Source organism: Hippoglossus hippoglossus, chromosome 19 (assembly GCF_009819705.1).
Source record: "Hippoglossus hippoglossus isolate fHipHip1 chromosome 19, fHipHip1.pri, whole genome shotgun sequence".
Lineage (NCBI taxonomy): Eukaryota > Metazoa > Chordata > Actinopteri > Pleuronectiformes > Pleuronectidae > Hippoglossus > Hippoglossus hippoglossus.
In genome coordinates this window covers 14808744-14826442 of record NC_047169.1, presented here as the reverse complement: position 1 = coordinate 14826442, position 17699 = coordinate 14808744, and the positions used below count along the sequence as shown (strand labels likewise).

Here is a 17699-nt window from a genome sequence, read left to right as displayed (position 1 = left end):
AATCCCTATGCGAGAACAAGTGATGCATACCACAAATACACAGTTTAATATTGAACGGTGCATCCTCTGGAGTGCACGTTCTAGCCCTTCGCAAATGAACTAATGCTTCAAGAAAAAGAAAAAAAAATACACCAAACTCAGCAACAGAGAGGTTTCCCATTCCCCCTGCTTCTGCCTCTCAACTGTACACTACAGAGCGGCAGGAATCAGCCAGATACACACACAAACAGCCTTTTTACATTTGGCACTGAGCTGAACTAAGCAAGCAGTGTCAACCCAGATAATCACATCTTTTTCCAGAACACGGCACGACCTAATTTCAGAGACGTATTCAGGGCTCATCGCCACGGCTGTCCTTTTTAGTGCTACATTTACACTGGTTTTGACACAAACGGTCTTATTAACATCTATTAAACATCAGGACGTACATTAGGTCAGTTAATTATGTCCAAACAGCCAGTGGCAGTGACAGACATCGTGTGTCTTCCTCAGTATGGTTCAGTTCATTTCAGCTCAGCTCAGCTTGGATGGGTTAAAAATGTGTGTCAGCTCATATTCTTCACCAGCCATGCACGCAAATGAAAAAGAGAGAGAGAGAGAGAGAGAGAGAGAGAGAGAGAGAGAGAGAGAGAAAACCTCCCTGCAACCACGATGCTCACTATAAAAAAGAGCTCTGATCACAAAAAGGATCGTACACAATGTCAGATATCAACACATTAATAAATTGTTTTGAAAGTCATGGATCTTGTGGAATTTAAGACAAGTACACAGCAAGAAATCATCTACTTCCTGGAAACAAACTGTACAAATGTTGTGTTGGGGTGTTCAATTCAATCATTGGTGATTTTTGGTAGAATGGCCTGAGGAAGGAAATCAAGCAAAGCAAAAAATCTCAGAAAGTTTAAAAAGATGAGGTACAGAAAACACTGAGAGGGATGGAGAGCACGTTTACGCACATAAGAGAAGAAGACTTCAGCGATGTAGTGGACGGTTGGACACTGGGGGAAGAATGGAGTTGTGTTTGTAGTTTCTGTTTGAGGATTTCATAGAGAATAGGAGTAGGAAGAGACAAGCATGTTGCTTCTTCCTTCTCCTTTTCAGACTGAAAATGAGATGTTAATCGATGTTAATTTATTTGACTGAATATTTATGTTTTTTACTACATATGTTGCTGTCCATCTCTTTTTTCATCTCATTTCATTTCATTTATCTTTTTAAAACATTTGGAATAACGTAAAGCAGTACGTTGTAATTCTGTCTGTTCCAGGGTCAGTCACAGGGTTTATCTGTATGATAATCAAAATTGAATCCAAACCTGTGAGCTGTTGGTTTCCCTCACAGAAAGCCTTTGGTCTTGGACTGCTTCACCCATTACCGTTTGACTTGAACGATATACTGGGACTCTGAGTGAATGTGACACTGCAGGATAAGGAGGACAACCTTATTACTTTGCAGTTGTGTGACAAATCTCCCAGCAACCGTGCGTGGCTCCATCATGGAGGTCCGCTGGAGGAGTCCCTGTGCACAAACAGCCAGACAGCTCAAATTGAAGCTTGTATCTGCCGTTGACGTGGGCTCAGTCAATCAGCATTAATGGAGTGATAAGGTTTCCAAATCCAGATTATTGTGACAAGGTCTTTTGTTGTTGCTCCTTTGGCTCAGACGCTGGGAATCTGAAGCTTAAAGCAATCAGCACACCTAAGCCAACTGTTTTTTTTTAGCAAGCTAAATAACCAGCAAGTTAATTTGTAGAAACTGATAGTCATGTAAAATGGCGCAACTTAAAGGGATAGTTCACCCCAAGAATGAAAATTCACTCATTATCTGTTCACAACAGGTGGGTGAAGTGTTTGACTCCAGAAAAACACTTTTGGAGTTTCAGGGGTAAACAGCGTTTCAACCAAAACCAATGTAATTAAATTAAAAATGTAAAAAAAACAACAGACTACTGCTCGTGTGGTCCAAGTGTCATTTACACCATGTTTTGAGCCTAAATGTCCGCTGTTATCCTCCAGTAACTTCAGCTATCGGGAGTTATCGCGATACTTACGAAATTCTCGCGAGAGTCCAGCAGTTACGTGGACTCAAACTCTTCACCCACGCCTCCATCGGCATAATGGTGATGATGAGTGAATGTTCAGCAATCAGGGTACAGAGCTGCAGCAGAAAGGTCCAAGCACTCAGCCAGTGAGCCAGTGTCAGCTGTCAATCATGACATTTCAAGATGTTTTTGTAGCATCACTCATGTAGAAAGAGCTGCTTTTAACCTGATTCCTCCTGTAGACATTGTTATGTGAGTGAGAATCGGAGTTACAGTGACTACCGCACCAGGTTTTGTTCTCAAAAGTAACAGCATTTTGAATTTTCTTCTCGCTCCTGTTAATAGTTGTCATAACATAAACCTACAGGATCGTTACATCTGGAATCATCCTGGAGAGTACCTTGTTTCAATGTTCAGTCACATTAATGATATTGCCTCAGGTAGGAGCTACAGTAACCAAACTTCCCCTGTCGGTTTGTTTGTTTGTTGGTTTGTATGTTTGCTTGTTGGCAGAATTACACAAAAAAACCACAGGACAGATCCAAGAAACTTGGATTCAGGATGCGGTATGGGTCGGGGAAGAACCCATAAAATGTTCGTGTTGTCCCGGATCAGATGGCGAATCCAGGATTTTTTCGCTGCTCATCCAGTTCACTGAATGCCTTGTAAGATGCACTGAGTCAAATGCATGTTAACACAATGCTTTTTGTGTTGTTTGCTTAGTAACACTGACAGTGAACTGGCATGTTTTGGTTATAGTATTCACTGGTATCCATAGAAACTAACGTCACTGGGTCCCCTAGCAATGACTGCATGTGCACTACATGTTGCTTCTGACATCACAGTGACCTGATTTAGCATGTTGTGTATTCATATTTTAGCAGTGTTTGTCCTTTATGGATGCTCTGTATACATATTTAAAGCATAACTAAACATTATATTCATAAATTAGTAAATTGCATGTCTCTTGTACTTCTGTCTGTCTGACGTTATTTGGAGTTATAATAATCTGTGGCAAAACCAAGGCTGGATTATCAACTGGGCAAAACTGGAACTGGGAGAACAAGGTTTTAATAGCCAGCTTTAAAATCCAGTATGAACAGATGCATGTCCTGCATCTTTAGCTAATCTTGCGGACCAACCTTGTAAAAGCAGCCCTCATCCAAATCTACTTTAAAGAAACATATTCCTCTTTAGTTCATATTGTGCACATCTGGAGCGTACTCTGAATTAATTCAATTTAAAGCAGCAGCACATGCACAAAGGTCGCCCTCACACCGAACAGGTTCCAAGTGATAGGTCGACAGACGAAAGAGTGAAAGAGAAGTTCTTGCATGATAGAGAAAACTGCACTGCATGCCACTTGTGGGTTTGTGCATAACAGCAGCTGAATCTATGAGGTCTGACTGTCCAGTTGGACAATAAAAACTTTATGGACGATAGCGTCCGACAGTAGAAATCTCTTATGGTATTATGATTCTTTTTGTGGTTCACAAATTACAATATGGTGGGCCACCACAGTGTAGATAGTTAATGGTAAACACTGAAGTTAACCAACTGGCACATTAAAAAACAACTTGGGTCGGGTTAATGTTATTCCAACATAGGAGTAATGGTTACACAATGCACAGGAAGGTAGGTGTGGTGGGTGGTGGGTCAATAAGCAGCACAATAAGTCCAAAGACTTTGTACTTCACAAAAGTACAAGAGTCATTCAAGTCAATCTAGACATTGATTTTGTATTTTGTGTAATAACAAGCTGAAATCAACCAAACATACATAATGCAATAATAGTAAAATGATAACTTCTGTGTTTAAATAGTCTGATGAGGTGAGTTCAGGTCAGAGCTTCAGAAACACAACCAGCTGTTCTCAGTCGTTGTTGCCCAACCATCCTTGTAGTTATATTGTTATGAGAAAACTAATTATATTGAGAATAAAATACAATAAAAATAGATTATATTTTTGTTTCGGCGTATCGCTCTCTCAGCCACACATCTCCATCTCTTCTTTTCACCTGCAGTCCTGCAGCCCACTCAAACTTCGTCTTCTCTGTGTTGTGTTCTCATTAGACACGATGAGTACTTGAGCTCTGCACTTCTTCCCTGGGTTTCTCTTCTTCACCCTCACCCCCCCTTTGACAAAGTGATACATTTTCCTGTCGTCTGTGAGATTTAGGCATTTTTGAAACCACATGCTGCCTTAACCAGCGTTAAACTCCCCGAAATATTACATTGTCCAAACACAGAACTTTACAAGAGGAAATGGGCTCTTCACAGCTGCATCTCTGGCACAGAGACCAGGCTGCAGTGACGTATAACATATCCGTGATGGATTCCGCAAACATATCTTTAAAGCCGTTCTTTACACATATCACAACAATGCAGAATTTTACAGCAGGGTTTGCCTTCGAGATTCATTTTGGCTTGGACATGAAGTTGTTTATGTGCCGAACTTTCCCCCAGAGGTTGACAAGAAAAAAAAAACATTTCCTATATACAAAGTCAAGCTGTTTTGAAGTACGCAGGGTCAGAGCGGCTCCCAAGATGTTTTCCCAACCTTCCACATAATCGATAATCCACGATGTTAAATTCAAGCAGTTACAGATCAATGCAGCTGCTTCCACTCAGAAGTCCACAGGGAAAAGAGCATCCTTCCTCTGAGGGTGAATACGATTTGTTTTGACAGTTTTACCATTTTGTTGCACCGTCGATCATGCAAGACCAGACGAATCAGCTGGATGGAATAAGACATGACCATGAAAGTATTCATCTTTGAGCTTTGGCTGCTGATATTTATCTTTCAAAATCTCTGGAGAATTACAGTGCCGGCCCGAAATGTTTGTCCCATTTCTTCAACAGTAGTTCCATATTCAGAGGAATCAATGCTCGACCTTGTAAGCTCTGGAAATGTCCATCCCTGCTCAGCCGTCTCCGTCCTCACCGTGCGTGAACTCACCCCTGCATTTTCTCCAGTGGTTCCACTCTCCGATCGTAGGTCTTCTTTTGATTTGGGTTCTGTCTGCATGTTTTCTAGTAACTTGATAGTAGTCCCAGGCTGGTGAGCGAGAGCTGCAGTCTTATTTGTGTTTGATTTGTCTACAGTGTTGTAAATAATTTGTCATATCATACATTTGCTTCAGCTCAGGGCTAATCAGCTCAAGTTCCCTCATTAGCCCAAATATCAAGCGTTTGATCTGGAGTCAGTGTACTTTCCCCGACCTTTTAAAAACCCTTAAGAAATTGTTTATGTTTTTCACTCACTTTGCTCATGTGTCAGTGTCCATGAGCAGCAGCTATTACATCATCCTCCCGCCCCCCCCCCCCCCCCGCGCCACTGAGCCGAGGTCACTAGCAGTGCGCGGGTAGCCCCATCATCCCCAAGCACCACTGCTCAGTCTCTCTGGCCTCCCTAGACGTGACTGCTACCATTTTATCCTCAGATGCTGGTCTGCAGCTCGCAATGGAGCAGGGCGGCATTGTGAGTCTCCAAGTTGGCGTTGTTCACAGCGTCGATGACCATCCGGCTCCTGTCCGCCCTGCTGTCACTGCGCTCTATCTCGTCCATGCCCGTCACCTTTTTCAGACACAGGACTTTCTGAAAGCTCTTCTTGAAGTTGTCCGACAGGAAGGCATACAGGATGGGGTTCGCGCAGCTGTTGGCGTAGCCGAGGACCACCACAAAGTCGAAGGTGCTCTTCACAGCAGAGGTGGGGCTGATGGAGCTGGTGACAGAGGTGACGTTGAAAATGTAGAAAGGCAGCCAGCAGAGCACGAACACCGCCACCACAATGGACACCATCCTGGTCACCTTACGCTCTGAGCGCTTGCGCTTGGTGGAGCCCACTCTCATGCCAGACGACTTCACCTGGTAAGAGGACGGACTGTTAGTGGCTTGAAATCACAAGAATACAAGCAAAATGTCCAAACTCTTCTTCACAGCAACATCTTGAGGGAATAGCGTGACATTTTAGAATATACTCCTATTTGTTTTTAACTCAGATGAAAAGATCAATACAACTCTAATATCTCGCAACCAGGATTTAGCTTACATTTACCTTAGTTTAGCTTAGGATAAAATAAAAACAAATCTGTTCCCAAACTCTAAAACAAAGACAGTTAGGGTTAGGGTTTTCCCAAAGAAAGGGGGTTAGGGTTAGGGTTCTGTCACTTTATGTAATTCTTATCACCCTGTATATCTTGCACCAAATGTAATCAACACAAGATGGCAGCACTTTTTTTGGCTCATTTTTTACATTTTAAGGTAAGTAGAGATGCATCATTCATCTTTACAACAATCATTGGTTAGATTTTTAAACCAACCAGTATCCAGATCCAATATTACTGCAGCTCACAGTACTGGTGAGTAATCTTGGGCCAAAGAAAAATTGCACTTGAAAATGATTTAAGTAGCCAAAATATTTTACTTGTTAGTTTTTTTGTTTATCATTCTAGTGCCATAGCCAGTTCTGAATTAATGTTATTGAATTTACAGGACAGAAGAAAAGCAAAACCAAAACAGAAACAAAGTTCCATTATAATACCACACATGCAGTCTCACCTTGATTATAATAAGCAGGTAGCACATACATATGACTGCGAGGGGCAAGAAGAAACCAATGAAAAAGGTGTAGAATATGAAGGCTGTGTAATAGATGTCCTGGGGCTCCGGCCACACGATGCCACATACCGGCACCTTGTCCAGGCCACTGAAGATCATAGTTGGCAGAATGACCAACAGCGACACAACCCAGACTGTCAGGTTAATTAGCTTGGCTACACGGGGCTTCCGCCATTTCGTAGATTTAATGGGGTGGACCACAGCCAAGTATCGATCGATGCTCATCAGCATCAGACAGAAGATGCTGGTGAACTGATTGAGAGAGTCTGGGAAGGGGCAGGGGAGGAGAGGAAGGAACAAGGTGAGTTGAGGTTATGTATCACATGCTGAGCAATTACTTAAGCTATCAAAGGAAGCAAGAATAGATTACAGTGAGATAAAAACTGCCTTGAGCAATAGTTAACAGCACTTTTATATCTGTCTGTTAAAAACGAAGCAACAACAATGAACTGGCTGTCTTAAATCTTGAACCCACACATCTAGAGCTGACTGTAACTAGTTTGTTTCATTAGTATCAGTAATTGGTTTCCGTTGTCTACACAGCACAAGCAGGCTATACACCTCCTTCTTGGGCCACGTAGGCCGTGTCCTCTGAAGGAGGCGAACCCTGAATTGGGACACGGCTGTGGTGTAGAAATAACCACACCTGGCCAGGAAATAGTCTGGCACATTACCTCCGATAAAACCAAAATTGTTTGACGAATTTGGTTGTTTTTTTGGGGAATTAAAAAACAATGGGATACAGTGCATTCATTAGTGAGCTTTAAAAGTGTCTGTATTCATATTTTTGTGTAACCTTTAAACTGCAGAGTCAAGCTAGTTGTTTTCCCCTGCTTCCAGCCTGTTGCTTATTAAGCAGCCTTCTGACTGTAGTTGCATACTTGCAATAGATATGTGAGTGCTAGTGAACATTACATCTAACTTTCACCAAAAAAACTATTTAAAAAAACCATCTCAACATTTGTTTAATTTTGACGCTCAAACTGAGTTTAACATTTAAAAAGTAAAGATGTTTTTCTTGAAATTACCGCTTTAGCAGGGAGTGATTTCAGGGTAATTTCCCTCTCGCGGAGCCTGACAGTGCTTTTCTGTAAAGTAAAACTGCTGCTCCTTCATAAAGTGCACCAATAACGTTCTGTTCTACACCCACCTACAGTCATGATCACTCTGCAAAGAGCCTCTCCAAAGGGCCAGTGCACCAGCGCTAGCTGCAGGGCGATGAACGGCAAGCTCATCATGCACAAAACATCTGCGACTGCCAGGTTCAGGATGTAGATGTTGGTCACTGTCTTCATTTTGGCATAACGCAGGATTACATAGATGACCAGGGCGTTGCCACAGAGCCCCACGGAGCACACCATGAAATAGATGAAGGTGATGACCACGGAGCTGGTCTTGTCCTGGTGACGCTCTCTGGTCTGTGAGATGTTCATGTCCAGGTCAGACTCATTCCCTTGGATGTAGCTGTCGTACAGGAGGGGCTCGGGGATGGAGGTGTTTGGGGGAGTGGAGAGGAAGGGCCACTGATCCAAGGCCATGATGGCTGACAAGGTTTTGGGAAATCAAAGGGTCGTAAGCATCTAAAAAAGTTGACAAGTAGAGTGTGATCAGAGAGGAGTTCAGAGACGGTAGCTATTAATGGGTTTTGGGTTGGACATTGATTTTAATTCACAGGGTGGTGAAAATAAGGGTTCAGGACTTCATGTGTTAAGTTCCAGGATAAACAAGGGGTGCTGGAAATTTGAGATCTTTGGGTAAAGGGCTCTGGGTTTTAGGACGACTGAGGATTAGGAACCACAATTATCACATCCCAGCTGGAAGGAGATGGTTATAGACCGAGATGGATCTAGGGAAAGAGAGAACGGAGTGAAAAACAGTAAGTGTGGCAGAGAAATGTAGAGTATAAATAGTCTTATATAATAGTCCTTTAATATTCACGGCCACAGTTCCAAGGTTACTTAACATAACTATGTTCACAGCTTATTCTTTCTCTACAGAATAGCTCAAATATTTCCTATGGATGTTTGCTTCTCTCCATGGTTATACTCAACACTGCAACACACCAACAGAGACATGGAAGAAACAGCTGAATCCACCCATCCATCCGTTTAATGCAGAGCAGGCCCTAGGCAGAATTTGATTTGTGGGCCCCCCCCCCCCCCACTGCCACATTTACAATGCTTGATCATTCACACACTGTAAATCGAACACACCCACTGACAATTTTATTAGTTGTAGCTGTGTTTCTTATACCAATGCCCACCTTTATGCTTCCAGGGTTTTTAATCTTAATAAGTGTGCACACACAGACACACATGACTTCTGTCAGAGAGATGGTGAAAAAGATCCTAATTTACCAAATCAGCCTTTTATTACTCTCGCTCTACCCCCGCAGATGGAATTAAATTAAATTGATTGCCTTTTAAAAAAAAAAAAAGATCCAATGGCTATGCTTAAAGACAGTGCTTTGGTTGTTATGGTTATAATAAATCCAGAATGACTTAAACACTGCGTTCAGTGAAAGCAGTGAACTGATGGAGACATTTGAATAATTGTGGCAGAAAGTAGATGTGAGGAGAATTCAGGCTTTTGTGTTAAGTGCACGACCAACATGTTTCAAATAATCCACGACTCTACCTTTGAAAATAATAATAATATTCATAATGATGTAACCCAGGATATTTTCTGTAGTTTACCCAGTCACAGATGCAAACTATTGGTAGTTATGTAGCTTCCTAAAGTCCCTTAAATGCAGCACCTGCAAACTATCGGCAGGTGCTGCTAAGCGGCTGCACACAGTAGCACACAGCTACCGCAGAGCGCATGGCTAAGACGTACACTGCGCTCACTGAGACATTTGCTTTGATGCGATTGGGAGGCGGGGCCTTGCTTAATTTGCGGGGCCCTGCAACGGTCGTAGTGAGCGTGTAGGGAGATCCGGCTCTGATTTTCTGTACCGCTATACAGAAACAAACAATTTGTGGCTGTATTCACACTTATGGTCGTTATATAGTCTCTAATCAAGTCTTTGGACTGTGGGAGGAAACCAGAGAAAACCCAAACAAACACCCGGAGAAAATGCAAAGTCCACACAGAAAGACCCCAAACGAATTGGGCTAACACTTCTGGCTGAATCCAGCGAAGTCCACTTTGGCCATTTTTACATGATGTGCAGTTTTCTGGAAAATAAAACAGAATCCATCTTGCCTGGTTCTAAGGTGTTTACATGTGATCAACCCACAGAGTTTCAGATCAATTACTCCGGGCAGATAGATGTGTCTTTGATGTATTTGACAGCAAGCTAGTGAGTGTTGGTTCACACCAATGGCAGCTGCGACAGCATCGATTATATCAGAACTGGAGAGATTTCTTCATTGAAAGAGTGCAAAGATCAACACTGGAGGCTTTGGAAAGGATGTTTTTGCTTTTCTCCTTCCTGGGGTCAGAAAACAGTGATAGACAGGTAGTTGGTCCAATCACCTGCCGAGTAATTGGTTTTAAAGCACTACAAATCATCCTGTGCCTGGTTAACTAAGACACGAGGGATCCCTGAGCCAGCCGCCATCAGGACCCCTTACCTTATTGAACATCATCCCAAACACTCACAACTTTTGAATCACTGACCTGCGTTGATTTTGATCCAAAGACAATATCTAGTTTCACAAAAACATCCAGGTGTGGGTTCCTGGAAAACTCACCACAATGTTTACTTACGAGAAAATTCTTGTAGGTCTCATTAGGTCTTCTGCTCTTTTCTTGCTCGTTACCCTGACCAGACAATAAATCCCCCTCCCCTTGCGACACTGACCCCAAGTAGTCCAGGAGATGCGTGTGCACATGTGAGTATGCATGCCTCCCCCCATGCATGCATACATTCAAAATGGTGAGCCTGAGCGAATGAACGACGAGGGCACCTCGCTGCCAAAGACAAATGTTTATTTAATCGATCTTGGGAACAAACAGCTCTGACACTGTGGCAGGATCACTCACTCTTCCCCTGCAGTGACAGCAGCTGGCCCACAGTCGGGCAACGGTCCAGTTCTTGCTTTCATAATTTACCTGACGTGTGACTGGCACATGTGGGCTCACTTGGGTCAGTCCACCTTGTGCTAATGAAGGCTGTGGTGATAAGAGGTCGGGTACAAGTAGCAGTTGATGACGTGGGTTAGCAAGGGTTTCACTTTATCCTTTTATTAATCAGAATGTTTCACTCATTAAATACAAATAAATAATCATGTATCTCATTAAATTCCTTTTTCATTCATTTAGCTTTAATTCTTGATAATATCGATAAATAATCATTGCGAATGTTAAATCGTATAATCACGAATGTAACCAAAGGGATCACCAGAGCCAAATGTGGTGTATTCTAATTTTCTGTTATATAAATCAAAACCCCCTGAGAGGTGTTCAGTTCAGTTTTAGACAATAAATTAACCATCAGATTATCAGAATAATCCCTGATTGAGTTTGTTAGCCAGTTGTAGGGTTAAGAGAAATACATATCGCATTAATAGCCTGCAGTTCCACGAGTGATCATTCGCCTCTGATACGGTTTGTTCATTTTTCACATTGTGCATTTGACTCACTGGCTGTGGGAATGTCTGCGATGGAAGTTTCTCTATTGGCGAACCACTAAGGCTCAAATTTGTTCGTGAGTGTGAGATTTTGTGGCTTTTGTTCCTCTAACTGCTGTTATTACAGTTGTATGAGTAATATCGGGTGGACAAAGCTTAGCCTAATAGAAAAAAATGGAATTAGGTTTTGCCCACTTTTTCTTAAATTAGCCTATAATTATTATTTTTGGTCGTTAGTGTTGCACTTCCGGGTGATTTGGCAACACCTAGTGATTACAGCAGGTTCAGGGATCTTGGGCAACAATGTCGACTGAATTGAATGATTAGAATTGAAAGAAACACAAATAACTCACCTCAAACAATTGGTCTGATTGCATAAAAACAATTCATGCCTGTTAATTTCAGTACAAAACATTGAAATCCACAAAAGAATTGTCTATTGACCTTTACTAACAGGTATCTGTGGAGCCCGCACATTCTGTGGGCTTGTGAGTGTGTTCGAGAGTGAGAGAGCCACAGAGGGGAAAGCAATCAAAACGAAATGCACCCACATGTTTGATGAAAAATGAATTCAGTGATATTAATATTTGTTCGCAGGAGATGAAGGATAATTCCTCCAAATTGAAAAAACAAAGCTCTCAGCCTGATAACCATGCACACGTCTCTCCATTGGAATTACACCTGCTTCACTCGTGTTTTAATGCTGAGATGAAGAACACACCTGCCCTCTTAACCCATAGATCCTGAAATGTGCAAATAAAACGCATTTTGAGTGAAGTATTTATTTTTTGTTTAAGTGCGTTTAAATACAAAAAAAAAAAAAACGTGTTATTTCACAATAGATTCCATAAAAATCAACTTTTATCAGCTTAAATAAAACAAGAGTGTGTGTCAGGGCGCACAAGCAAACCAGAGTCCTCACTGAAATGCCAATGGATGAAGACGGATTTATTGAGCAGCATAAAAACCAGCGCAAAATTTTTCAAATCATTCGGGTTTTTTTTCGTCAACAGCATCACTTACTTTTTAAACACGTCCTCCTCAAATCGCGTCCATGGTGGCGAGACGTCCCTCAGCACAGAGTGTGGAGTCCAGCCGCTCCGGAGCGGCGCTGACCTGCTGGAAAAACCGCATCCAGCCTCTCCATCCACCTGCTCGTGTTGCGCACGGCGCCGGCGTTCCGACGCCCACTCAGCGGAGCTGCTTGTGACAAAACTACATCTCGTCAGGTCATTTTTTTTATAAATCCAAGAAACATCCCGAGTTGGTTAACTGAAACTTCTTAATGATATATTAATAAAAAAAAAATTTTAAAAAGCCGGCGTACGCTCAGGGTGCACTGCGCGCGTCCAACGAGAGCTTCTTGGCACCGAAACCACCGCGACGAGACAGACGGAGCGGCAGGACGCGCGACTGTGCCGCAGACGGAGAGAGAGAGGGAGAGAGAGGGTGAGAGAGAGGGAGAGAGAGAGAGAGGGAGAGAGAGAGTCGAGCGCGTCACCCTCACCGTGTGTGCGTCGGTGTCCGACAGTTTGCTGATTTTGAGTCAAGCCTATGAGTTGGCTTTTTGTTCCATCATGACAGACCTCAACATTTACTTTGCTGCAAACATGTGCTCCACACCGGAGCTTCTCAGATGCACCCAGATAAACCACATCAGTAAAGTATTAAAGCACAGACCTGGATTTCCCCTCACTGGTCCTATACAGTTGCATGGGAAACATCAATTTTTAAAGAGAAGGCAACTTGCAGGAAAAACAAAAATCCGACCTCAAGCTGTCCACCAAAATGGTGCTCTTGGCTCTTACCAGATCCATCCGCTCCCACTGCTGTTGTTGTCCAGGGCCTTACAAGTGCAGATCAGTCATCGATGCACATCCGACGTCAGCCGACGGGGAGGAGATGGCACCTGGAACGGATGGAGAAAGCCAATCTAACCTCCTTCCAGTCTTATATATGTATAAAGGAGGAGCTTTGGAAGCCAGTGCAGATGGCGGGTATCGTCTGTGACCTCTCTCAGTGGAAGGCTGCGTGAGAAAATGTCCTGTACTTGTCTCAACATAGCAACACAAAAGTGCTGCTATTATTAATATCGGCTGTTGTCCAATAAAGATTAATACATCTATTTATGTGCAACGTGATAGGAGGCCGCTGAGAGGAGGAAGCATGATGACAGAGGTTGAGGGAGAGGGTTTGTGAACCGTTCATGTCTTGAGTTATTCAAAGCAGAAATCCCCCATCCATGTATCCCTGCTTCAGGTCAGGAGGGTTTGTGGTTCACATTTGTGTTCGCTGCAGTTTGAGGTCAGTGAGTCTGGGTGAGTTCACCTCTCATTCACACTGACAACAACGTCCAAGCAGGAAGTTGTCCTGTTCATTTTGAAATGGTCAACAAGGGCAGAATGTACGAAGAAGCACTGCAGGAATAGTTTGACATTTTAATAATTACTCTTGATTTGCTTTCTCGCTGAGAAGTAAAGAAGAAGACGTGATGTCACAAATGTCACATAATTATGCCGTGAAGGCGACTGTACAGCCAAGTGATCCCACACTAAAGGCTCTGTTAAAAATTCTCCCAGTTTGGATCAATACAGCACAGACGCAATAGTTCACCTACTGCCAGTTTGACCCAGTATCAGCTCAATAACCCATCAGGTTAATAACCCATTCTAACATGTGGTTATGTTGACCCAACAACACAAGTTGAGTTCAGACCGAACCCAAACTCCCCCAGAAACTCCAGTCCTTTCCTTCATTTACCGTAAAGCTTCTCCAGGTTTGTTTCTTTGGTCTCAGTACGTTTATGGGGCGGACTCATAAAGCCTTTGAATAAGCACAAATCTTTTTGCTCAAATTGAAAGCACTATCAGCTCACCCAGGCCCAGGCTCATTAGTGGGGCTCTGCTTCCCACCCTTCTGATGACTTTAAATTCTGCCAGGTCAGGTTGTCAGGCAACCAATGGAGACTCCAGGAAGTTGCCACAAATTAATAGTCCTGTTGCAATAAGAAAATGCAACAGTGCAAATTCTTATTTAAAATGAAACAAATATTTAAAATAGTCATTTTTTAGCTTTAGGGGGCTTTCACACCTACCTGTTTGGTCCAGATCTTTGGACTCTTCAGTTTTGTCAGAACCAAAATATCAGGTTACTGACAAAAATGTAGTCCGACCCAACAACGTGGTCTCAGTTCTGATCAAACTGAGCCACAGAAGAAGTCATCCAAAGGAAAAAAATAATGCGACAAGACCGTTAATTTTGCTGGTAGTAATATCATAATGATATTACAGCGGCAACAAAATCAACACATTTTCTTCATTCAAATGAAAACACTGCACTTTATTGAAAAAAGGGTTAGCCAAGAATAGCTGAATTGACAACATGCCAAAGTCAGACGTTCACCTGTCTACAAACCAACCAATGTCAAGTACAGGATGACACATCCCACGTCAGAGGGTAAGTATGATGTACAGAAGTCTTTAGTCCGATCCCTAAATGACAACGTGACACCAAAACAAACCAGAACAAATGCAAACGATGAAACTAAGACCTTGAATCAGACCTTAGTCTGGATATTCAGATGTGAAAACAACCTTATTGGTGCCGGCAGGTGGATAAAATGAAGGCTCTCAACAAGAAGGCTCATGGGAAACATGGTCTTGGTTTTGAGAAACAGCAGCATTGAAAGTAAAACATTCTAATGCTGTAAAAAAAAAAAAAAAGGAATAAACATGTTACAATGTGTCACAATGCTTTATGTCACAACTGTGGAGTTCATTAGTCAGTTTGCTCTGTGTGTGATCAGTGCACGCGCTCCTTTCAATAAAATGCCAGTTTCTGAAATGGATTCTGCTGCTCGATACCGCCGCCCACAGAGTTTCCTGCTGGAGGAGAAATGATTAAAGGCAACAAACAGTCAATGCTGGAACTTTATTGAATCAATTGCTGCTTGCTGGGGCCACAATCTCATTTGTGTGCATTCATGTTTAAAACGCAGCACATCGGGCCTCTAAACTGCCGATACACCGCGGAATGAATCTCAGACTTTCCCTGTGCTTTCGTCCCCTCAACACAAACACACACTGTAAACATCATTGCTCAACAACTCTTTACCTGGCCTTCAACTCCGACACACGTCCAAGTCAACATGAAGCCTAGTTTGAAGGGTAAAGGTCGGTTCATGATAAGGCCCCGAAGATCAAAACCGGAGATCAGACAGTTTCTCACACTCCGACGTCAGTCCTTGTTTATTCAGACGCGGCAACATGTCAGCAGTACATAGCAACAGAAACTGTATTAACCAATGCTACAAACAATGCAAACCAGAGCCGCCCCTCCATGATGGTGAACTTTGAGTTGTGAGCTCTGTCACGAGCTACTCTTCTGCTTTCTTCTCAGCCAGGTCCACATACATCTCGTGGCCCCAGGTCTGCAAAGCACACAATCGCATCTCCAGAGTGTGACCGATTGGATGTTGCTACAGAACGCGGAACCTTGACATCGTTCTTGTGGTGAAACGCTTGCGGGAGGGGGGGTAGACAAAGCATTCATTGTGACATGATCTGATGTTTATCACCTCGACACCAGGTGACAGTGCAGGACTAAACATCACGCGCCACGTGACGCCCCCTAGCACCGAGAGCATGTGTCAAGGTGCTACACGGCATGGACAAACAAAAACAATGTGACTGGTCCTCAAGGTCATACAGTTTGAGTATTGCGTTGTAATATTTTTTTCTACCTGTGGCCCACCCAACATCCAAAGAGGACGATCTCACCCGACAAGAGAAGTTCCCTGCTGCTTGAGCCTGAGGAGAGCAAATACACTTTCTTTCACCGTGATGGAACATGAACATATTTTCAGGCCATTTTTGGCCTCAAATACATTTTTTATTGATTTCAATATTTTAGTGCAATTCACTGAGAGGCACTTCTTGTCAGTTCCACCCATGGATTATGGGTCGTCCTATTGTAGTTTGCTTATATTCGCTTTCCATCTGTTGTAATAATTCTCTGTCCCTTTATAATCATTTCCTGCTGCTGCCTCTATGTAGGTGTTTTATATATCTGCAGTCATTCATCTCTTCACTGTCATTTGCTATGTTTGTATTCCATGTTTGCGCTGTTCCCATCCCCACTGTTAATAAAATGTAAATGTAGCCTCAGTATGCTGTGTTAGGATCTGTTTGGTCCCTGAAGGCCTTAGTGGCTGCACCCACTTTGCATAATCTTATGTGTGATTTCTCCAGGGGACTCAAACTTAAACTGAACAATATTCTGGCTCAATGACATTTTATATGTTTTGTAGTTACCTCACAAGTTGTCTGTGAAAAGCTGGATGGGTCGATCTGAGACAGACCTTGCATGGTTAAACTGTAATGTATTGAACAAAAGATACTTTGTTGCTCTCGGTGACCATATCTCACTTTCTTCCGTTACAAGCTGTGGAGTTCCCCAGAGTTCCCTACAGGGGTCACTTTTATTTCCATTTAGCATCTTTCCTTTTTCCTTTGTTGCTCAGATTAAACCTGGAATCTTTTGGCCGTGACAGTCCGCACCCACATTAAGAAAATACTGAAATAAATTGTACATGCTCTCATGTCCAATTTATAAATCAGAAATAATTCTTTACCAAAACCAGGGAAACCCTTACCCACCTCAAAGGTCCTTAGAATACGTTTTAAGATCCTACTCATTACCTACAGCTCCAGCAGTCTGGCCCCTGATAATAGCTTTCTCCTTATCACCTCTCTCCTTATCAACCTGCTCAAGTCGGAGGTTCTCCGGGGGTAACCTGCTGGCTCTTCCCAAAATTACATTTAAGATTTAAGTGATTGTACTGCACTGTAGAACAACCTCTGAGACCGACAAACTCAGATGGCCAACATCAGTATCTTCTTTGAAATTGTCCCTGAAAACCCACATTGTAGTTGTCGATATTCACTGAAAATAAAATAAAACTTAAATAAAATAAAATTGTTTGTTATTTGAAATTGACATGTAGCTCACATGTGAGTGGATGTATGCAACAAGGGCCTCTTTACAAATCTCAAAAACTGATTATACTCCAGGTATCAGTAGTCAGTGTTATGTGCCCTTCTGATGCTCTGTGTGTGTGTCTCTCTCAGGAAGAAGCATAGACAGTGGAGATGGACATTTAAATATGAATGTGAGGATGATGTCATAGTGTCTGCTTTTTAGAACATTTCCAGTCTCAAGTGCAGTGATTGAAAAGACCCACTTCAGTGGGAAAATGTGAAGGTTGAAGAGTGACCAGCAAAGCAGTTGAGTGGCACAACTAGTACTGAGTGAAAGATACCTGAATGTTAAATCTGAGTGAGTACTCTTGGACATTTGTGTATTGAACAGATATGATGATGCATGTGAAGAGAAAGAGAGAATAACCCCTCGTTTTTCTAGTACTTATCATCAAATATAGGGTGAGTATCACACGTGTTACT

The 17699-nt window shown here is 42.6% G+C and overlaps 1 protein-coding gene across 2 annotated transcripts; it reads right to left on the bottom strand.

Annotated features, from left to right (window-relative positions):
• Nucleotides 1-2766: 2766 nt before the first annotated feature.
• Nucleotides 2767-13147, bottom strand: sstr2a (somatostatin receptor 2a). Of its 2 annotated transcripts, XM_034569814.1 has the most exons (5): nucleotides 13047-13147; nucleotides 12262-12438; nucleotides 7812-8507; nucleotides 6602-6927; nucleotides 2767-5908 (listed from the first exon to the last, which is right to left on the bottom strand). In XM_034569814.1, the coding sequence occupies exons 3-5, from the start codon at nucleotides 8197-8199 to the stop codon at nucleotides 5480-5482; spliced, it is 1143 nt and encodes a 380-aa protein (XP_034425705.1). In that variant the 5' UTR covers nucleotides 8200-8507; nucleotides 12262-12438; nucleotides 13047-13147; the 3' UTR covers nucleotides 2767-5479. The 2 variants fall into 2 exon arrangements, with proteins under 2 accessions (XP_034425705.1, XP_034425706.1); XM_034569815.1 differs by lacking the exons at nucleotides 12262-12438; nucleotides 13047-13147 and adding an exon at nucleotides 10376-10840.
• Between the last annotated feature and the right edge of the window lie 4552 nt (nucleotides 13148-17699).

What these genes read in the sequence shown, in the direction of transcription:
- sstr2a (XM_034569814.1), bottom strand. Translation starts at nt 8,199, where the DNA reads ATGGCCTTGGATCAGTGGCCCTTCCTCTCCACTCCCCCAAACACCTCC. An exon ending in CAGAGTGATCATGACTGTAG is followed by an intron (nt 6,928 to 7,811) that starts GTGGGTGTAGAA and finishes GCCCCTTCCCAG; the next exon opens with ACTCTCTCAATCAGTTCACC. An exon ending in ACCTGCTTATTATAATCAAG is followed by an intron (nt 5,909 to 6,601) that starts GTGAGACTGCAT and finishes TCCTCTTACCAG; the next exon opens with GTGAAGTCGTCTGGCATGAG.